Source organism: Sinohyriopsis cumingii, chromosome 9 (genome assembly GCF_028554795.1).
Source record: "Sinohyriopsis cumingii isolate HCF-2022 chromosome 9, ASM2855479v2, whole genome shotgun sequence".
In the NCBI taxonomy this organism is placed as follows: domain Eukaryota; kingdom Metazoa; phylum Mollusca; class Bivalvia; order Unionida; family Unionidae; genus Sinohyriopsis; species Sinohyriopsis cumingii.
In genome coordinates this window covers 107,289,598-107,315,234 of record NC_142969.1, presented here as the reverse complement: position 1 = coordinate 107,315,234, position 25,637 = coordinate 107,289,598, and the positions used below count along the sequence as shown (strand labels likewise).

General features: G+C 34.3%; 1 protein-coding gene across 3 annotated transcripts in view; it reads right to left on the bottom strand.

Moving 5' to 3' along the window:
• The window catches only part of LOC149792436 (tetratricopeptide repeat protein 17-like), a 187,337-nt gene that overhangs the window by 58,536 nt on the left and 103,164 nt on the right, over nucleotides 1-25,637 (bottom strand). For all 3 annotated transcript variants that reach the window (XM_089971005.1, XM_089971007.1, XM_089971006.1), the window contains one exon: nucleotides 16,348-16,518. In XM_089971005.1, coding sequence (XP_089827131.1) covers nucleotides 16,348-16,518 — 171 coding nt within the window. The remainder of the gene's footprint in view (nucleotides 1-16,347; nucleotides 16,519-25,637) is intronic.

The following is a 25,637-nucleotide window of genomic DNA, read 5'->3' as shown; positions in this document are numbered from 1 at the left end:
TATGTGATCAACATGATGTATGCATGGGTACTGTTCAGTATGTGATCAACATGATGTATGCATGGGTACTGGTGTGTTCAGTATGTGATCAACACGATGTATGCATGGGTACTGGTGTGTTCAGTATGTGATCAACATGATGTATGCATGGGTATTGGTGTGTTCAGTATGTGATCAACATGATGCATGCATGGGTACTGGTGTGTTCAGTATGTGATCAACATGATGTATGCATGGGTACTGGTGTGTTCAGCATGTGATCAACATGATGTATGCATGGGTACTGGTATGTTCAGTATGTGATCAACATGATGTATGCATGGGTATTAGTTTGTTCAGCGTGTGATCAACATGATCTATGCATGGGTATTGGTGTGTTCAGCATGTGATCAACATGATGTATGCATGGGTATTGGTGTGTTCAGTATGTGATCAACATGATGTATGCATGGGTATTGGTGTGTTTCGTATGTGATCAACATGATGTATGCATGGGTATTGGTGTGTTCAGTATGTGATCAACATGATGTATGCATGGGTACTGGTGTGTTCAGTATGTGATCAACATGATGTATGCATGGGTATTGGTGTGTTCAGTATGTGATCAACATGATGTATGCATGGGTATTGGTGTGTTTAGTATGTGATCAACATGATGTATGCATGGGTATTGGTGTGTTCAGTATGTGATCAACATGATGTATGCATGGGTACTGGTGTGTTCAGTATGTGATCAACATGATGTATGCATGGGTACTGGTGTGTTTAGTATGTGATCAACATGATGTATGCATGGGTACTGGTGTGTTCAGTATGTGATCAACATGATGTATGCATGGGTACTGGTGTGTTCAGTATGTGATCAACATGATGTATGCATGGGTACTGGTATGTTCAGTATGTGATCAACATGATGTATGCACGGGTACTGGTGTGTTCAGTATGTGATCAACACGATGTATGCATGGGTACTGGTGTGTTCAGTATGTGATCAACATGATGTATGCATGGGTACTGGTATGTTCAGTATGTGATCAACACGATGTATGCACGGGTATTGGTGTGTTCAGTATGTGATCAACATGATGTATGCATGGGTATTGGTGTGTTCAGTATGTGATCAACACGATGTATGCATGGGTATTGGTGTGTTCAGTATGTGATCAACATGATGTATGCATGGGTATTGGTATGTTCAGCATGTGATAAACATGATGTATGCATGGGTACTGGTGTGTTCAGTATGTGATCAACATGATGTATGCATGGGTATTAGTGTGTTCAGTATGTGATCAACATGATGTATGCATGGGTATTAGTGTGTTCAGTATGTGATCAACATGATGTATGCATGGGTACTGGTGTGTTCAGTATGTGATCAACATGATGTATGCATGGGTATTAGTGTGTTCAGTATGTGATCAACATGATGTATGCATGGGTACTGGTGTGTTCAGTATGTGATCAACATGATGTATGCATGGGTATTAGTGTGTTCAGTATGTGATCAACATGAAACCATCTGAGGTAAATAGCTACTACTTGAAGTGTCTTTGGAGCACCACATGGATTTCATAAATCATCGCATCTTTGCATAATTTTAAAGACAGAAACATACCTTGAAGCAGACATGTTTTTCAAGATTGTGACATCTGATCTGAAGGAAGTTTTGGGTTATAAACTTACTTTAATCAATGTTTAGCAAAAACGATGATGCATACCGAAGACAGAAGTAGACATTCCTTCTCAGCTGGTGTCTGATTGACTCTGAAGTGGCTATTAATCTCAGATGGTATTTTTATCTGAGATAGCCATTTATCTCAGCTGTTATTCTTGTCCAACTGGTTGTCACATAATGCCACTGACAAAACACTTCTACTAATTGTCGCCATTGGCTGTCACATAATGCCACTGGCAAAACACTTCTACTAGATGTTGCCACTGGTTGTCACATAGTGCCACTGACAAAACACTTCTACTAATTGTTGCCAAAGGTTGTCACATAATGCCACTGACAAAAAACTTCTACTAATTGTTGCCATTGGCTGTCACATAAAGCCACTCACAAAACACTTCTACTAATGGCCGATGTTCAAGATCTAATGGCCAATGTTCAAGATCTAAGGGCCAAAGTGCAAAACCTAAGGGCCAATGTTCAAAATCTAATGGCCTATGAGCAAAACCTAAGGACCAATGTTCAAGATCTAAGGGCCAATGTTCAGTATCTAATGGCCAATGTTCAAGATCTAAGGACCAATGTTCAAGATCTAATGGCCAATGTTCAAGATCTAAGGGCCAATGTTCAAGATCTAAGGGCCAATGTTCAAGATCTAATGGCCAAAGTTCAAGATCTAATGGCCAATATTCAAGATCTAAGGACCAATGTGCAAAACCTAAGGGCCAATGTTCAAGATCTAATGGCCAATGTTCAAGTTCTAAGGGCCAATGTTCAAGATCTAAGGGCCAATGTTCAAGATCTAATGGCCAATGTTCAAGATCTAATGAGCGATGTTCAAGATCTAATTGCCAATGTTCAAGATCTAATGGCCGATCTTCAAGATCTAATGGCCAATGTTCAAGATCTAAGGGCCAATGCGCAAAGCCTAAGGGCCAACGAACAAAATCTAAGGGCCAATGTTCAAGATCTAATGGCCAATGTTCAAGATCTAAGGGCCAATGAGCAAAGCCTAAGGGCCAATGTGCAAAACCTAGGGGCCAATGTTCAAGATCTAATGGCCAGTGTGCAACACCTAAGGGCCAATGTTCAAGACCTAACGACCAATGTTCAAGATCTAATGGCCAATGTTCAAGACCTAATGACTGATGTTCAAGATATAATGGACGATGTTCAAGATCTAATGGTAGACATTCAAAACCTAATGGCTGATGTTCAAGATCTAATGCCATGTTCCAGATCAAATGGCCAATGTTCAAGGTCTAATGGCCAATGTTCAAGATTTAATGGCCAATGTTCAACATCTAATGGCCGATGTTCAAGATTCAAAGACCAGTGTGCATCAACTAAAGGCCAAATGTGCATGACCCAAAAACCAATGTGCCTGAACTAAAGGCCACACGTGGAAGATTCAGATGCAAAGGGTCAATGTGAAAGACCAAAAGGCCAATCAGAAAGACCCAATGGTCAATGTGCCAGACCCAAGAGAAAATTTGCATGACCTAAGGGACAAACAAGCATGATCTAAGGGTCAATGTGCAAGACCCATGAGCCAATTTTCATGGCCTAAGGATCAATGTTCAAGATCCAAAGGCCAATGTGCATGACTTAAGGGTCAATGTGCAAAACCCTGATACCAATATAAATGACCTAAGGGACTATATGCAACTTCAGCAGGGTTAGAAGTGAAATTAAATTTTAAAATTTGAGGGGATTTTAAGGGATTTTTGTGGGTTTTAAAAAAATTGAGGTTCAAGACATAAGGCAGTTACATGATTATCTCCATGGTGGGTATAACATTTATTAAATTTTGCTAAAATATGCTTTGAGTTTATTTCAAAAAAAAAAAAAAAAAATAATTGAAAAAAAACTACCTGCAAGTGCTAAGAACCACTATGCTAGCCTAATAAAAATTCATGTGCAAAAGAGCAATTTTGTTGGGTTGGGAATGAGCAGTTTTTTTAAAAAATTTCCTTCTCTTTCAAGGCTTTTTTTTTAGGTTTCCAAGGTCAAAATGAACTTTTAGGTTTTTCAAGGTTTCTGAAGTCCACTTCTAACCCTGCCTAAGGTTATCTGTGCACAACCCAGATGCCAATGAGCATGACCTAAGTGTCAATATGCATGATCTTTTAGTCAATGTGCATGATCTTTTAGTCAATATCCATGATCTTTTAGTCAATGTGCATGACCTAAGTGTCAATATGCATGATCTTTTAGTCAATGTGGATGACCTATGGGCCAATATGCATGATCTTTTAGTCAATGTGCATGACCTAAGTGTCAATATGCATGATCTTTTAGTCAATGTGCATGATCTTTTAGTCAATGTGCATGACCTAAGGGCCAATATGCATGACAAATATGAGTCCATATGCATGACCTAAGGGCCAATATGCATGATCTTTGAGTCAAAGTGCATGACCCAGGGACAATATGCATGACAAATTAGAGTCAATGTGCATGACCTAAGGGCCAATATGCATGATCTTTGAGTCAAAGTGCATTATGTAAGGGCCAATATGCATGATCTTTAAGTCAAAGTGCATTATGTAAGGGACAATATGCATGATCTTTAAGTCAAAGTGCATTATGTAAGGGACAATATGCATGATCCTTGAGTCAAAGTGCATTATGTAAGGGACAATATGCATGATCTTTGAGTCAAAGTGCATTATGTAAGGGACAATATGCATGATCTTTGAGTCAAAGTGCATTATGTTAGGGACAATATGCATGATCTTTGAGTCAAAGTGCATTATGTAAGGGACAATATGCTTGATCCTTGAGTCAAAGTGCATTATGTAAGGGACAATATGCATGATCTTTGAGTCAAAGTGCATTATGTAAGGGACAATATGCATGATCTTTGAGTCAAAGTGCATTATGTGAGGGACAATATGCATGACTAATCAGAGTTCATATGCATGACTTAAGGGCCAATATGCATTATCTTAGTCAATGTATGTGAGCTATGGGACAATATGCATTATCTTTTCTGATACAAAGCATTACACAGACTGGGGCATGTAGGACAATACATATAGACTGTTACAGACTGCAACATGTAGGACAATAAATATAGACTGTTACAGACTGGGACATGTAGGACAATAAATATAGACTGTTACAGACTGAGACATGTAGGACAATAAATATAGACTGTTACAGACTGGGACATGTAGGACAATAAATATTGACTGTTACAGACTGGGACATGTAGGACAATACATATAGACTGTTACAGACTGAGACATGTAGGACAATAAATATAGACTGTTACAGACTGGGACATGTAGGACAATAAATATAGACTGGGTCATGTAGGACAATAAATATAGACTGTCACAGACTGCAACATGTAGGACAATAAATATAGACTGTTACAGACTGGGACATGTAGGGCAATAAATATTGACTATTACAGACTGGGACATGTAGGACAATAAATATAGACTGTCACAGACTGCAACATGTAGGACAATAAATATAGACTGTTACAGACTGGGACATGTAGGGCAATAAATATTGACTATTACAGACTGGGACATGTAGGACAATAAATATAGACTGTTACAGACTGAGACATGTAGGACAATATATATAGACTGTTACATGTGGGACAAAAAATAAAAACTGAATGATCTTTTCTTTTGCTTTTCCTTTTTATTGTCATAAAAATTGACTTAAAAACAGAATAAAAGTCATCTTATAACAATGGAATAAATCCAACTTAAAAATATTTTTTAAAAATATCACTAAACTGACCTTAATGCAGCAAGAACTGTATGACTGCTAAGTAAAGAGCTCTTACAAAAACTGATAATTACAAACTTTGATCAGCATCATCATCTTATTTCATGTAATTCATGTCAAACATTCTTTGTCTTTGTAAAACACAGACCCTGATTGTTTATATTCAGCAGTAAGGGTCATGACAATTCAACCTTGGGTTTGACAAGGGAGATAACAAACATCAACACAAGACAGTGCTTTTATCTCTTACAAAATAATTTATGTCTGGAAGTTGACCCTGCTCCCATGTGTCTCTTGTGACTTATCTAGCCAATATCTTGTGGAAGTAGTTTCTTTGACTATGAATTTAAAGAAAATTTAAAAAAAAAATGATGCATCAGGGAAGACCAGATCTTTCCAGCTATCAGAGACATACGTCCACAAATTTAAGAGGTAAACAATAGTCAATAGCATCATTTGTAAAATCATAAAAAACGATATCCACCAAATTTGTGAACACCATTATACATGTATTTAGCAACTGATATGGACCTGAAAGGTGAGAAATCAATTCCTTCCTAATGAAAGGATACATTATAAATGGCCAAAAATAAAATTAAGTTATTACGATGTAATTCATGTTCTACAAACACCAAAAAAACTTTGCCTCAAGAAATAACAAAGTAAATCTGATCATCCTAAAATATAACAAGAGGTCCATGTGGGCCTAGATCAGACAGCTAGATCAGACAGCTAGATGAGACACCTAGATCAGACAGCTAGATCAGACAGCCTACAATGACCTTAAAACCAGTTCCTAACTGCTCCTTTTCAAACTGGGCCAAATCTTGTAAAGTTAGTTTTGATAAATACTTTTTTTCTTTATAAAATATGTTCATATGAAATGATACAAGAATAAAAGATCCACTGACGAACAAAAGGAATTATCTGCTAGCATTGTTGTACAAAGAAAAGTCTCGTCTAACAGTAACTACTGTCAGTTTCTAATGTCTATTGAACCTACAAAATACCAAAGCTTCAAATAAAACATTGTGAAGGATTTCTATCTGAGAGTTATAAAATACCACAATTATACACAATAATAAATCAAGGTAACAATGTAAAGATGAAGAAACGTTTATAAGGTTACCTAATCAAAACAATTGTTACACAAGTATTTAGGTAAGAAAATATTTATCATACAGGTAAGACACATTCTACATAAATTATGTCAATCTAAATAAAGTATGTAAAACAAGTAAAATATATTTTGATAAATCTGTTATAATATTCTGTTTAATGTAGAAATGTGCAATCTAGGATAAGATTCTTTAGAGTATGTGATAAAAAACCCTGACCAACTTGTTAATGGTAATGAAGGTATACTTAAGTTTGCCATTTTGTTAAATATGCTGACACGGCAAGTTTGCCATTTTGTTAAATATGCTGACACGGCAAGTTTGCCATTTTGTTAAATATGCTGACACGGCAAGTTTGCCATTTTGTTAATATGCTGGCAAGGCAAGTTTGACATGAATTTGAATATGATGATCATTTTCAATCTACTGATTGACTGGTTTCTTTTGCAGCATTTTACAGAGTCAATTTAACAACCAGTTTTAACATGTACCTTCAAAAAATTTCTGACATAAACTTTTTTCTTCAAAATTAATGTAACATCATTGACAATATTAAAGCTAATTTAATCCTGAAACTTCGACATACATGTTGTACAAGGAAGCAAAATGATACACATCAACATGTCTAATTGACATCCACTTTAAAATCAGAAAAACTATTTAAAAGAATTTAATATCAAATAAAAACAACATTTGTAAAGATATTTCTAGTTAAAGCAGAGATTTGCAATTGAATTTCAAATTAGGCTTCCTTTAACTTAATTTTAGGTAGTGTATAACTTTAATCTGATAAACAACAATATACAAAAAAAATACTTGTTTTATTGTCTCTTCACCTGTCTCATAATAATGCATGATTTCCATACACAGGAAATGCCTTGCAATATTAATATTTTAACTGTGTGCATAAATAAAAAATTTAAGAAACATTAAAAGCTGAAATTTTGTGTAATATCAGAGGGTACAATTGAAACAGGAATAATAAAAATAATCTCAAATAATTTTCTCTCAGTTTTATAGGGTCTGAAATTGTACACATCTCACCATAAATTAAGTCCAGTTACAAATTGCTTGATTTAAACTTGAAATTGTCTACATGACATCTAAGATTTAAATAGGTGCAATTCTTTCTACACATTAAAAACCAAACAAGTATACACCTGACAAATGAATGATTCATATCACAAGAATAAAATTTGTAGAAAAATAAATTAGAGAGGATTGAAAAAACTAAATTTACAGCAGCTTCGATATTTTAAAACAAACAGATTACTTTGGCTTGGAAAGCCATAAAATTTGTAAACAAGTTAGGCAAAGTATATAAAACAAAAATAAAATGCTGAAAGAGATTATTGTTAAAAAGCTGCTAGAACAAACCTTACTATTTCATTATTAAAACAGGAGGCCTAAGTGACATCAGCATAACAGATAAAATGCTAGACTATAAGGATGCATGTTGTTGAATTTGTGTCCATTGTGAACAAAGTTTTTTCAAGGCTTCTCGTTTTTATATCTTTATCCATCTCTGATGGTGCCTCAGCATCATTTGACCAATACTGCAGGACCTAATGCCATGACACTTTCTGTTAAAGTTGGTCAAATTCTGTTCTGCGGTGTTTTGACATAAAATTGTTGTTGTTGTTATAAGGTTTAATGCCAATTTTCAGCAAAAGATAGGTTATACATGGCAGCCAATATAAACAGTAGAGGATGAGATGCAACTGGCAAGCTTTCTCACGTACCCACTTTTGGCTGAGCCTGAGATATGAACCCATGCAGAGGTGAGATGGCAGTGATCCGTAATTGTGAGCCACTCTGGGCCCCCAAGATAAAATTGTTAAAAAAATGTCTAATTTTAGTAATGGTGTCTCTATTTGAAGGTTTCTGACCTGGATAAACTTTGAAGTACTTTATGCTGGAGCATTTCCTGCATAAAAACAATGACTTCAAGGCTTTTCTTTTTGTAACAGTGACCATGTTTGATGGCAGACCTGTATAAATCTGAAAGCTCTTCATCTTCTGTCCAATATGGTTTAGTTCTGTCCAATATGGTTTAGTTCTGTCCAACAGGGTCTAGTTCTGTCCAATAGGATCTAGTCCAATAGGGTCTAGTTCTGTGGAATATGGTCTAGTTCTGTCCACTATGGTTTAGTTCTGTCCAATAGGGTCTAGTTTTATTTTACAGTTTTTGAGAAGAAGGCATTTCAAGTTTTTCTATTTTGAGAAACAGTGGCCATATCTGAATGTGGCACACTGGCATCATTTTGTACAAAATATGAAATTTCTTCATGGCTGGATTCTGTCAAATTTTACATATCCTTTTTGAGAAATTTTGATGCATTATTTAAAGATTTTTCTATTTTTAGCAAAGGTAGACTATTTGATGGTGGACTGGTATCATTTAATAAATATAAAAGGTTTTTGTACTATGGTGATTTCTATTATAGTGGTCACATTTTCAATGACATTTAATATTTTTTTTTAATGTTTTGTCTATTTTTAGTACTGGTTACCATATCTGATTATCATAACAAAATATAAAGTCCTTCATGCATCGGTCAAATTCTGCTGAGTGGCTTTTAGAAGCTTTTTAATGGTTTTCCTATTTTTGTTTTAGTAATAACAATAGATCAATATTAACTGAAGAAATCCAAAAGATCCTGATGCTGAGTATTCCCTAAAATACCACACAAAAATGCTGGCTTTTAAAAAGAAGTAAATAACAATTGTGCAAGTATGGTGCATGACACACAATGGATGAAGCACCATACATTAACCTCACTTGGCCTAATGTACAGATGAGTTAAAAATAAATATAACATCAGAAAAGTCCTTTCATTTCACAGACAGGAACCCACTTCAAGGCAATTACAATTTGAGACTTGCTTAAAAATACATGTACTAATAATGTAGAAAGAACTGCAAAAAATAAAACAAGACGGTCTGAGATTGCTCAACTGGCAAACACCTGCCTAAGAGTGAATACAGGATGAGCTAATGGTAAAGAAATCTGGGCTAGTGTGATGATTTCTGTTGAAATTTCTCCAATAAAGTTGACTGCATTTGTAATGAAAACAACCATTTGTATCGTCTTCTATATCTGACAGGAAACAAGCATCCAATATGAAAGTATCCTTTGTGTGTTTTGACATGCCAGTATGCTTTCTATCAAGCTTGTTCAAATTCTGTCAAGAAGTTATGGAAAAGTCATGAAAACAGTTTTCTTGCTAAGCAATGGCACCCATATTTGATGTCAGATCATTTATATCAAGGTCTTCTTTATTTGATCCAATTCTCTCTATTCAGCAGTTTTTAAGAAGTCATTTAAAATGTTTTTCTACTTTAAGTAGCTGTGGCCATATTTGATGGCAGATTCAAACAGAAATGAACTAAATTCATTCGAATAAAACTGAATTAGATTCATTCGAATAAAACTGAATTAGATCGATGGCAGACAGGGATCATCTGTATGATTTTAAAAAGTATTCATAACAGCCAATAATTTAAATTCTGTAAAGCTGCTTTGGACAAAAGTCCGTTCAAAGCCACATCTGATAACAGATCTGCACCACTGCATAAACTTGAAAGGCCTTTATGGGAGGATGCTATGTACCATGTTTGGTGGCTTAGTAAACAGTGACGGCTGCCAGACAACTCACAATGGATGAAGAGCCATAGCATAAACTCGCTAGACCTTTCCACATTATTTTGTACACTTTTAAGAGTCCTTCTTTCTAACATGCTTTCAGTCAAATTTGGTAAAATTCTATTTTGAGTAATTTTGCAATGTAATATAACAGAGCTCCATTTCAAGTAACTGCAGTCATAGTGGATGATAATCAGGCATCATCTCCTGTCAGCTGGAAAGTCATTCACGTAAGGATTGCCTCCGTCAAATTTGGTTAAATTCTGTTGAGCAGTAACTGAAAAATCTTGTAAACAATTTTAAATTTTGTGTATGCTGGCAGCTACAATAGAAAAAAAGATTGAAAGCTCTTAACGCATGATGGTTTCCATCAAATTCAGAAAAACAATTGAGAGTAGCTGTTGAGTTATTTAAGTTCTTTTTTTAGAAGTAACAGTAATAATAACTGGCAGCAGATTATCTTTATACAGACTTCAGTGAATGCTGAGGGTGTCAAATTTGGTCAAATTCTGGATAGCATCATCTGAGATGGAATGATTTCAAGTTGGTAGTCATCAAATTCTGGATAGCATCATCTGAGATGGAATGATTTCAAGTTGATAGTCATCAAATTCTGGATAGCATCATCTGAGATGGAATGATTTCAAGTTGATAGTCATCAAATTCTGGATAGCATCATCTGAGATGGAATGACTTCAAGTTGGTAGTCATCGAATTCTGGATAGCATCATCTGAGATGGAATGATTTCAAGTTGATAGTCATCAAATTCTGGATAGCATCATCTGAGATGGAATGATTTCAAGTTGGTAGTCATCTGAAGGAAGATCAGCAGCCTTTCCACCATTCTGAAAGGCCCCAATGTGAGGATGCTTTCTGTTGGTCAAATTGATCAAATTCTGCTTTGAGAAGAAAGTAGAAATAGTAAAAGATGTTGGACGCATGATGATGGACAGATGATGGATAATCATATTATTAACTCATCTGGCATTACAGCCAGGTGAGGTAATAGTGACTTAGAATGCTGAAATACAAATACATTCCTGGTCTCATCAATGAAATGACACCAAATAACTCTTTCTTAATAAAGCTATGCTGCTGTAATTGTTTCAAGGGTTCTCTGGTTTATTTTATCTTTATCAGTTGGCATAAAAGCATAATTTTCAAATACTGAAAGGTCATTATGCCAAGAGACCTCTGGGTTATGTTAGTAAACATTTCTTCAGCAGGTATTTCAGGTCAAGTTGTATAGATGTACTTAACTTTTAGTGGTGGTTGGCGTCTGAAAGCCTCATTATCAGGATGTTTTCTGTCAAATCTGACCTAATTCAGCTAAGTGGATTTGAATACAAGTTGTTTAAAGTTTTTGTTTTTATTTTTAGTAATGATAGCCATATTTGATGATGCCTCAGGATCATTTTGTGCAAATATGAAGGTCTTCATGATGGGATGTTTTCTATCAAGTTAACGCAAACTGTATTGACACGTTTCGGACTAGCCATATCAAGACTTTCTAATAATGGCAACCATATTTGATACTGCATCAGCACCATCTGTACAAATTTTAAATTTCTCCATACTATGTTGACTTCCATCATTTTTGGCCAAATTGAACAGCATGATTTGTGAAAAATTTCTTACATCCTATGGCCAGATAAGCTGAAAATGGAGATGACGACAAAAATGAATACTTCAGGGTCTGTATGATGAACGGTTCCTGAGCTATGCTGAACGCAAGGACCTACTGTAGTGGGAATGTAATACTGACGGAAAAAGAACAATAACTCAGTCAAAATTGGACTTGAAAAGATGAAGTTTTTAAAAGGCACATCTACGTGAAATAGGCAATTCAACTAAAAAATGGCATCCAATTATACATAAGGGCTGCATTGCTGTGCTGGCTATATGAAGTGTGAACACAAGGACAGACTTACGGAAAGAAAGAAAAAGTGATAACATTTCATCTTTTAATGAAGATTTTGTTAGTAATGTACTAGTTCTATTACTCTGATCTGCCCACTGTACCTGTACATTTTGGTCATGACTAACAACCACAATTTTAAAATTTCAACGAAATTTTAATGAAACCATTATCATACCATTCAGCTTTTAAAATATTTTGATTATTCATGTGAAAAGCAACATCTTTCCAAATTTAAAATTGTAAACTGCATCCAACTTTAAATAATAATTCAAGATAAACCAGAATAAAAGTGACAAACAAATCTGCAATACTAGTGGTTGTTAAGTTTAGCAGTATGTAACTGAAGAAGAACTCCCACCTGGAATTGACAGGTCATTTATTCTGCCTGGAATTGACAGGTCATGAACTCCCGCCTGGAATAGACAGGTCATTTATTCTATGTACTTGCTTTTAAGTCAAGTTCAACTGTAAACAAACATAGATCCTGATCAGAAATCATTATTGTGATGACTGGTCAGGGTCTATGTGTTTGCCCTACATATTACCCCAAGCAAACTGAAAAGATCTGATCTGTCAGGACATTATTGTGATGGATGGTCATGGTCTATGTGTTTGCCCTACATATTACCCCAAACAAACTGCAAAGATCCTATCTGTTGGGACATTATTGTGATGGATGGTCTGGGTATATGTGTTTGCCCTACATATTACCCCAAACAAACTGCAAAGATCCGATCTGTTAGGATATTATTGTGATGACTGGTCAGGGTCTATGTGTTTCATTTCATATTACCCCCAAACAAACTGCAAAGATCTGATCTGTCAGGACATTATTGTGATGGATAGTCAGGGTCTATGTGTTTGCCCTACATATTACCCCAAACAAACTGCAAAGATCCTATCTGTCGGTACATTATTGTGATGGATGGTCTGGGTATATGTGTTTGCCCTACATATTACCCCAAACAAACTGCAAAGATCAGATCTGTCAGGACATTATTGTGATGGATGGTCAGGGTATATGTGTTTGCCCTACATATTACCCCAAACAAACTGCAAAGATCCGATCTGTCAGGACATTTGTGATGGCAGATCTAGGTCTGTGCAGTTTGCAGTTAACTGGTAAAATATACAAGTATATACATTATTTGTATAATAGTATAAAAATACATCAAAGTATAAAATTATAGCCTATTTGTTGGAATATTCTCACTCCTAAATCACTCTTCAGTTATGTGTTCCTACAAACCTTTGCACAAAATGATGTTTAAAATCAAACATGTTTAAAATCAAACATTTTAAAAATCAAACATTTTTAAAATCAAACATTTAGTAAACCAGACTTTCGAGTACAAAAGCTCAAATAATTAATATTGATAAAAGTACAGTTCCAATATCAAGCACTCTGCATTTATCTTGTTCTTATATTTTTAAATGATTATTACTTGATGCTTTTTTGCTAACATTTGGCTAGAATCTTTACAACCTATTCTTTGTTTTAGTTTATGAAGCAGTTTTTCTTTTGTCCTCTATGTTCTTTTGCAAACCTGATCAAAGTTATGCCATCTTACATCATTACAAACATGATCCAACAGTTATGCCATTTTAAATCATTTCAAACATGATCTAACATTGATGCCATCTTACATCATTGCAAACATGATCTAACAGTTATGCCATCTTAAATTATTATGAATAGCACTTCCATATTAACTCATAAACCAGCTCATGACATGATAAAAAACTATGGATCCCATTTTTGAAAGGTTGGCAATAAAATTTTTAAAAGTGACAATGATAAAGTATAACTTTGTTTTGCAAAATGTCCATTATTGTGATCATCCAAAGCTCACACATTTTAAAAGATAAAATTTCCACATATTTTTTGTGTGTATCCTAATGGGGATTAAAAATGAAACGTGTGAAGAATATCAGCATACAACATTTACAATGATGCCAGACTTATGAATCTTGTCTATTGACATTAAGAATGTAAAGAAATCAATCAATCACTGGCTATGAAGAAAGCTCTGTAAATTGACTTTTAACACGATTATCTTCAGGACTTAAGCATTGTAAACATATTTATGGACTCGGCATTTTATCAGAGTACATGTAATTCTAAATATGAGGATTTGATTTGTTTGTTTGTTTGTTTTCCCAATTGAAAGCCAAATATTAGTCGCCTATGCTGTGCCCTGGCCTATGCTGTGGTTGATGTTTATGGACCCTTGCCAACAAGTTGTTAAGATAGAGATGTCAACATACCTGCTGCATTTTGTCAATTTTAACAGTTTAAGTTTGACAGCAAATCAGCACACCTTAGGCTATATATATAACCATACAGATTTGGCACTAGTATGAGAAATTTTAAATATGCTGGCAAGTCACATCCAGAATTCTCAAAATTCATTGTCATTTTTAAGTAAGACAAAGTTACAAGAGAAAACATGCAAATATTACGTCAATGAGCAATAAATGAAATCATGAGAATCTGTCAATTATTTCCTCAAATCATTCTGAGAACTAAAAGGTGAAATTTCCTTCTCTAAACTCAGAGCAACTGTCCATTCTTATCTATGATGCTTGATGTAGAGTCAGTCAATGTGTCTTATAAGTCAGCTGAACAAATTACACTGTTAAGTTAGATGCATGTGTGAACAATTCTGGACTTTAGCTATGTAAAGCTGTCATTTTATTACTCTGGGACTGAAACGACTGTAGTTTTCCCAGCTCTGGCATGTATGTGTTAGTTCTCCTATTTGTTAGTAAGTTCTGGCATGTATCTGTCAGCTGTGGCATGTGTTAGTCAGTTCTAGTATTGTCAGTTCTGGCATGTGTTTGTCAGTTCTGACATGTGTTTGTCAGTTCTGGCGTGTGTTTGTCAGTTCCGGCATGTGTTTGTCAGTTCTGTATTCAGTACAAATGATCTCCATACTGCTGACAGTATCAAAGACTAGAACGATCTGTGTGTCTTAAGGGCCCAAGTTCCCCCACCAGTATGGTATAATTAAAAAAGTGGCATCAACAAACTCAGTTACAAGTTTTCTGGAGTAAAGGTGGCAATCTGATCTGATCTAGGTCTTTACCAAAGTTGGCAAGTCTTTACAAAACTACTGAAAAGAAATTACATTTGTGCTTTATGTTATAGTCACATGTTTTGATATATGAATGGAAGATGATGGGTAACATTATACACCCACAAATATAATAAAACAGGAGCAAATAAAAGTACCAGCACAGTGGGCAGAGAAAATGAAGCTGTTTATGTCAATTTGTAAAGCTATGATTCTGCTGCCATGGTCAACAAATGGCGTTACAGATAAAACAATATGTTAATAACAGCTACAAAACTACACAGTCAAACAATAACGACATGTTGGTGATCAAACCTATCCAAAGATCCTCAATAATGGGGGCGCTGCAAAACACAGAAAGAGGCAAAATACTAGTAAAATTCAATAAAGGCTTAACCTTTATAGTTACATACAATGAAACCTGTCTATACAGGACACTTGAGGTACATCAAATATTATCCATTCTGGCCAGATGTCCTTTATATACAGGTATAGCATGAAATTAAAAAAGGCGGTTTATAAATTGTGTCTCTTATATGGAAAGATTCTCACCATACACAAGCAAATGTATTTTTAAGACAATAAACTGGTCTTTTCGTTGACCACCCCCACACCCCGACCTATAGGTAACTAGTACACATCAAAACGTAGTCACACAAGTAACATGTATCTTTGGTCAAATGTGTTTGAAAACGTGACTATATAACAAATATTGAAAAACGTGACTATATAACAAATATTGAAGTTAATTTAGAATTTAGGGCTTGGTTTGAAATGTTTCCCCCATATTTCTGAATGAATACATTAGTTGAGATTATGAGACCTGTCCTTGAAGGACAGGTGTTACGTGTCAAGTGCTCTGCCAAACATCATCTCACATGCAGAACATGCCAATATTTGTCCTATATGACTTGAATGAACTTCAACACAAAATCTCAACACTGTTGATGGTGCACTTGATTCTTGTGTCTTGTTAATGTTGTTACTGATGCTTGTGTCAATGTTCCTGTCAGAAAAGTGATAACCAAGTCTTCCTCTTTGATAATGCTGGCTTGACACAGACACCTTCAAGTGGGAGCCATTTACATGTCTATGACATGTGAATTATGGAGTCAAATGACATTGCGATAAAGTGTATAAACATGGTGATACTTACATACGCTTGATACTCAGGTCGACTACAGCCACTGGATTTAGAACCATCACTGAAGATGACACATTCATGAGACTCAACTGTCAATTCATTAGGAGACTGGGAGAAAATTAGCTTCTGGTGTAAAACTCCATTAATAACAGTCAACTTGATGTGTGGATTCTGTCCCCCTTGCTGAAAACACAAACCAAAACATATACCCATAATACAACAAATAGTAATTACCTTCAATTTATTATTTACATGTTTTCATATGGCAAGTGTTTTATGGCCACTGTAACAGACTGTAGACTGAACTATAAAACAGAATGATGGTCACATTTTGCTGCACTTCTCCCAAGACAAACCCCATACATTTAAAATTTTTATTGGGCTTATCAAAATACTGTAAATGAACAACATTCTTCCCTCACAATAAAGAATCTCAGCATGAGGTACATGATTATGGATCTCATTTCATCATTTCATGGTCCTCATAGCTCATGGACCTCATGGCTCATGGACCTCATTTCATCATTTCATGGCTCATGGACCTCATTTCATCATTTCATGGACCTCAGCTCATGGACCTCATTTCATCAACCTCATAGCTCATGGACCTCATTTTATCATTTCATGTACCTGATGGCTCATGGACTTCATTTCATCATTTCATGGACCTCATGGATCATGGACATCATTTCATCATTTCATGGACCTCATAGCTCATGGACCTCATTTCATCATTTCATGGACCTGATGGCTCATGGACTTCATTTCATAATTTCATGGACCTCATGGCTCATGGACCTCATTTCATCATTTAATAGTTATATTGCGTATAAAATACCTCAATACAAAGTGACCTTGCCCATACAGGACATCACTTTTATGGTTCCAATGAACAGTGTTATATTATAACAGAAGCAGGTCAGCATTATTATTAGTAGTTATGTATGCTGTAAATATGCCATGGAGAAAGGGTTAGCCATATGTAATATGGAGAAAGGGTTAGCCTAATTGTTTGCTAAAATCACATGCATACTGTACAGTTTATGTTTTTTTAAAAATTTGTTGAGAACTGAATGTTTATTATTTGTGGGGCAAAAAAAATCCATCATTTTTAAGGAGAATTTGAATAGGAAAAATAATTATAGGCCTGTAATAAGCATGATGGACTGCTAAACTCTTTTGCTTCATTGTGATGAGAAATTTGTGCATTTCTTAATCAGAATCAATACAGTGAATTCATTTATTTAATTGATACAATTTTATTGGAGAGAGTTCTGCAGGAAAATATATTTTTGGAAGCATTATAATTTGTGGATAGGCTATTAAGGGAGGGGAGGTCTTCAGTAGGTTAATTACTTGTAATTGGATCTTCAAAATTTGTGGTTTGCAGCAACCATAAAAGAAACTATTAACTGGTCAATAGAAGCAAGCTTATAGTATTTTGCAGACCATCTTTTATTTCTCTTTCTTTAGGGTCATGATCTTTGATTAGCACTGATTAAAGAAATGCCTAGCTTATTTAATGGTATGGTATAATAATTTACTCTTTCAAAAACTTGTCTAGCTTATTTAACAGTATGGTATGAGTTAATGTTAGTCTGAGACTTGCCCAGATCATTTAATGGTCTGGTATAATAAATTACTGTTAGTGAGAGACTTGTCAAGCTTATTTTATGGTATGGTATAACAAATTACTGTAAGTAAGAGACTTGTCAAGCTTATTTTATGGTATGGTATAACAAATAGCTGTTAGTGAGAGACTTGTCAAGCTTATTTTATGGTATGGTATAACAAATAACTGTTAGTGAGAGACTTGTCAAGCATATTTTATAGTGTGGTATAACAAATTACTGTTAGAAATTTGTCCAGGTTATTTAACAGCATGGTAGAATGAATTAATGTTAGTAAGAGACTTGTCCAGTTTATTTAACAGCATGGTAGAATGAATTAATGTTAGTTTCAGGCTTATCGAGTTCATTTAATGGTCTATTATAATAAACTACAGTTAATAAGACTTGTCAAGCTTATTTAATGGTATGATTTAACAAATTACTGTTAAAGACTTGTCCAGCTTATTTAACAGTATTGGTATAAAAATGGTGATTTTATGTCAGTCTCATACCTTCAAATTGAGACCTAAAATGTAACTATATTCTAAAACTGACATAAAAGACTTTACATGAAGTGATTTGGTTACATTAGTCACTTGAAACTTGACCCAGGCCAAAACATTTACGCAAGACGAAGATGAAGGGTCACTAGAACCAGAGTTAATGCACTTCGTGATTGTTTGGTTTGCTTTAGAATATTTATTTTCCCATTCCAACCCTGTGACCTAAGAATATAATAAGGGTAGATGTCAAATATGAAGTTCTAGTGTACTATGCACTAATTTGTTTTATTTTGGAGATTACTGATCTTTGAAATGGTTACAATAATAATAATCCTCCTCCTCCTCCTCATCTTTTTCTTTTAAATGGCACACCAGTATTTAGCAAATAAAATTAGCTGTTGTTTGCTATTTCTGCCAAAAGACTTATTTTTGATAGCAGAATCAGTCAAACAACCTTTCTTATGGGTATTTAATACTAAGGTTTGAACCTGCAACTCACCAGCCATAAGCTGGATGCAATACCCACTGAGCTATCCTCGGACAATCTGACTGATAAACAGAGGATTGTGAGTCATGAAAATTAAAATGCTTAAAGAACACTGCTACATATAGTAAAAAATATTCTTGCTAATGAAAGAAATTAATATTATTTTTGTCATCATCATTAAGTCTACAACCCACAAATGTAATTAGCAAATTAATGTATCAATTTAAAATGCTTTTCAAAAACCAATATTTTTTTTTCAAACTCTTACCCCCCCAACTCATTGCATATCAATCATATAAACATATATAAATACAAAATTTGAATTTTTAGCTAAAATGCAAATATATACTATGCATTTGTTATGCTGGTAAGAATAAAGAAATTTAAGGCAAAATTAAACCATAGAGGATCTAGAAGTGCTCACCTGTTTTTCACATTAAATAAAAACTTCTCAAAGCCATAGAAGCTGTCTACAATAATGATAATACAAACTTATCTACCAATTTGGCACAAAATCTGAGTAGAATTTTGTCTCCTTAATAGGAGCCAATCAGATACTAGATTACCCAGAATAGGAGCCAATCAGATACAAGATTACCCAGAATAGGAGCCAGTCAGATACAAGATTACCCTACTAATATGTACTCATCATAATCACAGTCACCCATTGACTTCATAAGACTACTTAGCAAGTCTAATCAAAATCTATTAAAAAATATAGTTGCTAGTTTGTTGACAAGCTCGACAGTCAGATGCAAGGACTCTTTAATAATATGAATTTGATCAAATCGTAACAAAAATTCAATCTCTAGAGTGGTAAATATACTCAGATGCAATACAAATTTATCAAATCGCACCAAAAATACAGTCTCTAGAATGGTAAATATACTCAGATGCAATACAAATTTATCAAATCGTACCAAAAATACAGTTTCTAGAATGGTAAATATACTCAGATGCAATACAAATTTATCAAATTGTACCAAAAATACAGTCTCTAGAATGGTAAATATACTGAGATGCAATACAAATTTATCAAATTGTACCAAATATACAGTCTCTAGAATGGTAAATATACTGAGATGCAATACAAATTTATCAAATCGTACCAAATATACAGTCTCTAGAATGGTAAATATACTGAGATGCAATACAAATTTATCAAATCGTACCAAAAATACAGTCTCTAGAATGGTAAATATACTGAGATGCAATACAAATTTATCAAATCGTACCAAAAATACAGTTTCTAGAGTGGTAAATATACTGAGATGCAATACAAATTTATCAAATCGTACCAAAAATACAGTTTCTAGAATGGTAAATATACTGAGATGCAATACAAATTTATCAAATCGTACCAAAAATACAGTCTCTAGAATGGTAAATATACTGAGATGCAATACAAATTTATCAAATCGTACCAAAAATACAGTTTCTAGAGTGGTAAATATACTGAGATGCAATACAAATTTATCAAATCGTACCAAAAATACAGTTTCTAGAGTGGTAAATATACTGAGATGCAATACAAATTTATCAAATCGTACCAAAAATACAGTCTCTAGAATGGTAAATATACTGAGATGCAATACAAATTTATCAAATCGTACCAAAAATACAGTTTCTAGAGTGGTAAATATACTGAGATGCAATACAAATTTATCAAATCGTACCAAAAATACAGTTTCTAGAATGGTAAATATACTGAGATGCAATACAAATTTATCAAATCGTACCAAAAATACAGTCTCTAGAATGGTAAATATACTGAGATGCAATACAAATTTATCAAATCGTACCAAAAATACAGTTTCTAGAGTGGTAAATATACTGAGATGCAATACAAATTTATCAAATCGTACCAAAAATACAGTCTCTAGAATGGTAAATATACTGAGATGCAATACAAATTTATCAAATCGTACCAAAAATACAGTCTCTAGAATGGTAAATATACTCAGATGCAATGCAACCTACTGGGTAGGTTTTGCTCATAATATAATTTACCAACATTTGGATGGATGAGATTAGCCAAACCTGATGGAAATTGAGTCAGAAAGTCTCTGAAGTGGTTAGAAGCTCAGGCAATCATATTAAAAAATGCCTCATTAATATGCATAAATCTGTTCCTAATAATGCGCAGACAGAAGCCCAATTACCAAGATGATATGTCAAATTCCCTCATTAATATGCATAAATCTGTTCCTAATAATGCGCAGACAGAAGCCCAATTACCAAGATGATATGTCAAATTCCCTCATTAATATGCATAAATCTGTTCCTAATAATGTGCAGACAGAAGCCCAATTACCAAGATGATATGCCAAATTCCCTCATTAATATGCATAAACCTGTTTATAATAATGCGCAGACAGAAGCCCAATTACCAAGATGATATGTCAAATTCCCTCATTAATATGCATAAATCTGTTTATAATAATGTGCAGACAGAAGCCCAATTACCAAGATGATATGTCAAATTCCCTCATTAATATGCATAAATCTGTTTATAATAATGCACAGACAGAAGCCCAATTACCAAGATGATATGTCAAATTCCCTCATTAATATGCATAAATCTGTTCCTAATAATGCGCAGACAGAAGCCCAATTACCAAGATGATATGTCAAATTCCCTCATTAATGTGCATAAATATGTTCCTAATAATGCACAGACAGAAGCCCAATTACCAAGATGATATGCCAAATTCCCTCATTAATATGTATAAATCTGTTCCTAATAATGTGCAGACAGAAGCCCAATTACCAAGATGATATGCCAAATTCCCTCATTAATATGCATAAATCTGTTCCTAATAATGCGCAGACAGAAGCCCAATTACCAAGATGATATGCCAAATTCCCTCATTAATATGCATAAATCTTGCTCGTAACTGCAACCATTCAAGGTGTTGGTGATTTAAGCCTACATATTATGTTTGATCAATACTAAATCAGAACAATGTCTCTAGAATGGTAACAAGTTCAGCCAATCACATGCAAGGCCATCTCATTAACATGCATGGATCTTGTCAATTAATGAACTCATGCAAGATCTTGATCACATAAATAGATATTTGAAGTTTTATCTAAATCCAATAATAAATAATGACTTCCAGAGTGGTAATAAGCTCAGCAAATTAAATGCAAGCATCTCAAAGATTTTCGAACTTTCCATATCCTGATGATAGCAGCAAAATATTAAGAAATACAGGCTAGAGAATGAAAAGAAACTCAGCTATCAGATGCAAGATCACACCATTAGCACATAGGAATCTCACTCCTTATCTCTCATTTGACCTTAATTCTATAAGCATACAGTCCAAGGTTGATACAATTGAATCAGGAAAAAGACCTCCAAAGTGATAAAAAAATTCAGCCAATCAGATGCATGATCACCTCATTAGTATGCATGGGTCTTACTCACTCTTGAACTTGTCCAAAATGTGATAATATAAAGTACTGTTCACCTCTGATTAATGATGATATGTAAGCAGTGCCAAAGTACATCATAACTGGTTGATATTCTGAAAACCACACTTTGCATTGAAAATCAAATTATATTTTTCAAAAAACATTTTTGGATCTTAAATAATTTAGAGACAAAGACGATTCAACTCCACAAGCATATTTACAACTCTGAAAATTATTATAATATAAATTATAACTGTCACCACCTTTACTTTTACAAATTTAAAAGTGGAGTTGTAAGCCCCTGCATGTAGGTCACAATGACAAAGTTTTAGTGCATGACATGGGTATATCTCTATATGCACATACACTGCAACTTAGGTGGCAGTTGGTGACTAAGTTTATTAATTCTGGCCTGGAAAGAATTTTTTCAAGCCAGTGTTAAACCCTGGAAAAGTAGGTTACAGTTAAGTTCAATTTTGACGGATAATCTATCTTCATCAAATGCACTCATATGACAACTTGGATCTTAATAGTTGTGTTAAATTAAAGTTACAGCCAACAATCTCACCATCCTGTATCACAATCATGTGGAATACTTCTGCCATTTTGGCAAGAAATCAGAGCAGCCAGGGTAAAGGCCATCTACTTTCATTGTCATTGGTGTACTTGATTTGTATTTTGATATATTGCTTCATGTTAAATTTAAACTTGTTTCGAACTGGATGCCATAAGCTTAAAAAAAACCAAAACATGTTGAATACAAGATAAGGTTATGTCTCTAATTTTGTTACAATGTTCTATGACGATGATGTAACAAACCAAATGTAGCATCGCTGTGACAATGATGTATTACACCAAATGTAACACCACTGTGACATCGATGTATCATACCAAATGTAACATGACTGTGACAATGATAGCACACCAAAGACACAAAAATAGATTATTCCTCTGCATTGTCTTCTTTAAGTGACTGATTACTGGAAACACTTTAACTAACTAATCCAACCAACTTAAGGTTCATGCAGGAAAGCCCAGAGTCATCCAAAGCCCAAAGTCATCCAAAGCCCAAAGTCATCCAAAAGCCTGTGACAGGATAGTGAGATTGGCTTATACAGGAAGGACAAAAGACAGGCACTTGCATGCATGGATGAATGAACAAACAGACAAAATGAATCCTACACACCAGTGAAAATGTATGTTAAATTTAATCTCTAGCACAATCTAAAAAGAAGTCCATAAGGAGATTCATAAATCACTATATACAACAAGATTATCCAAATAAATTCATTGTTTAGCTCACAATACATTATACACAAGACACAAATAAAGAAATAAATAATATTTAAAGCTCAGAGACAGTGAAGATAAAAGAAGTGATAATTAGGCAATTAATGCAAATGTTTAAAAGTATATTACAGTGTATTCTGACCCTTTATAACTTATTACTTATTTTAAATCTAGTTAATTCTAATAGGTGTGTACTCCAAATGAATTTCTTATGAAGAACTTAACTGTATTGGTTGAAAAAGCAACAGTTACAAAATATATATTGGAGTCACAAAATTAAATTTTTTGGGATCAAAACAAGAATGTTTGATTTCCCTCACTTGCCAAAAAAAGGCAGGAACAAAATTCCTTACCCTGATTAATGTTTCATATATTCATGAACAAGCAAGCTGTGAAATGAAACATTCGGACTTGTAACTCCGACTCCAGATCTTATATTCAAACAAAATGTTAACATTATGCAACTTGACTCAGAATATTTTTACGAACTGAAGAACTGTCAAGCTTGCCTGACCTCTGGTTCATTTTCCTTTATATTAATACATACTCCAAGCATCGTATAAATATTTTTGGGAGGGCCTACACTATTATTCAAGTTACACCATTTGAAAGTGTGAAAATATGAGGCCTGAAATCAGGGAAATATTTTTATATCGTTAGACAGAGATGGAAATGCTGGGGACAGAACACAATAATCTGCTGATAAAACTAGCTTGACTGATAAAACTAGCTTGACTGAGAGTGTAAAACACAAAAATTGCATTCTTCCCCATCCATTGAACCTATGGAAGATGGCTAAAATGACTTGATCCTAGAATTATATATCTTAAATTATTAAATATATGAACATCAATTTTAAACTAAGTTAAGATAAATAAATAAAAGCTCTATAAACACTGGACCAAGAGTAAAATATAAAAAAGTTATTAGCATATCTTTAGTCACTGCTGACTCAGATGTAGAGGTGTAATGAACTTCAACCTGAACATGTCAAGTCAATGCATGGACTTGATGAACTTCAACCTGTGCATGACAAGTCAATGCATGGACTTGATGAACTTCAACCCATGCATGACAAGTCAATGCATGGATTTGACGAACTTCAACCTTTGCATGACAAGTCAATGCATGGACTTGATGAACTTCAACCCATGCATGACAAGTCAATGCATGGACTTGATTAACTTCAGCCTGAACATGACAAGTAAATGCATGGACTTGATGAACTTCATCCTATGCATGACAAGTCAATGCATGTACTTGATTAACTTCAGCCCAAACATGACAAGTCAAAATATGGTCTTAATGAACTTTAGTCTAAACATGACAAGTCAAAATATGGTCTTTATGAACTTCAGCCCAAACATGACAAGTCAAAATATGGTCTTTATGAACTTCAGCCCAAACATGACAAGTCAATACATGGACCTGATGAACTTCAGCCTAAAGATGACAAGTCAAAGCAGGGTCCAATGAATTTCTGACTAAACATGATGAGAAAGTAAATGCATGGACTGTATTTCAACATAAACATGAAAAGTCAATGCATGGACTGAAATAATGTTTGCCAAAACATGACAAGCCAAAGCACTGACTAAATGAATTTCAACCTAAACATGACAAGTCAATTCAATGTTTTTATGAATTTCAGCCTCAATGTGACAAGTTAACGAATGGACTTACTCAATTTCAAAGCTAACCATGACAAGTCAATGCAAGGACCTAATGAATTAAAGCTTAAACAAGACAATTAGTAGAATTAATGAATTTTAGTCAGTGTCATAAGTCAGCATGTCAACTTGATGAAATTTAGCCTAAACAGGACTTCAGCATACAGATGACAAGTCAATGCATAGACTTAATGAATTTCAGCAAAAATGGACATTAGCATAAGCATTACAAGTCAATTCATAGACTTTAGTGTAAGCATGACAAGTCAATTCACAGACTTAATGAATTTCAGCCTAAACAGGAATTCAGTGTAAGCATGACAAG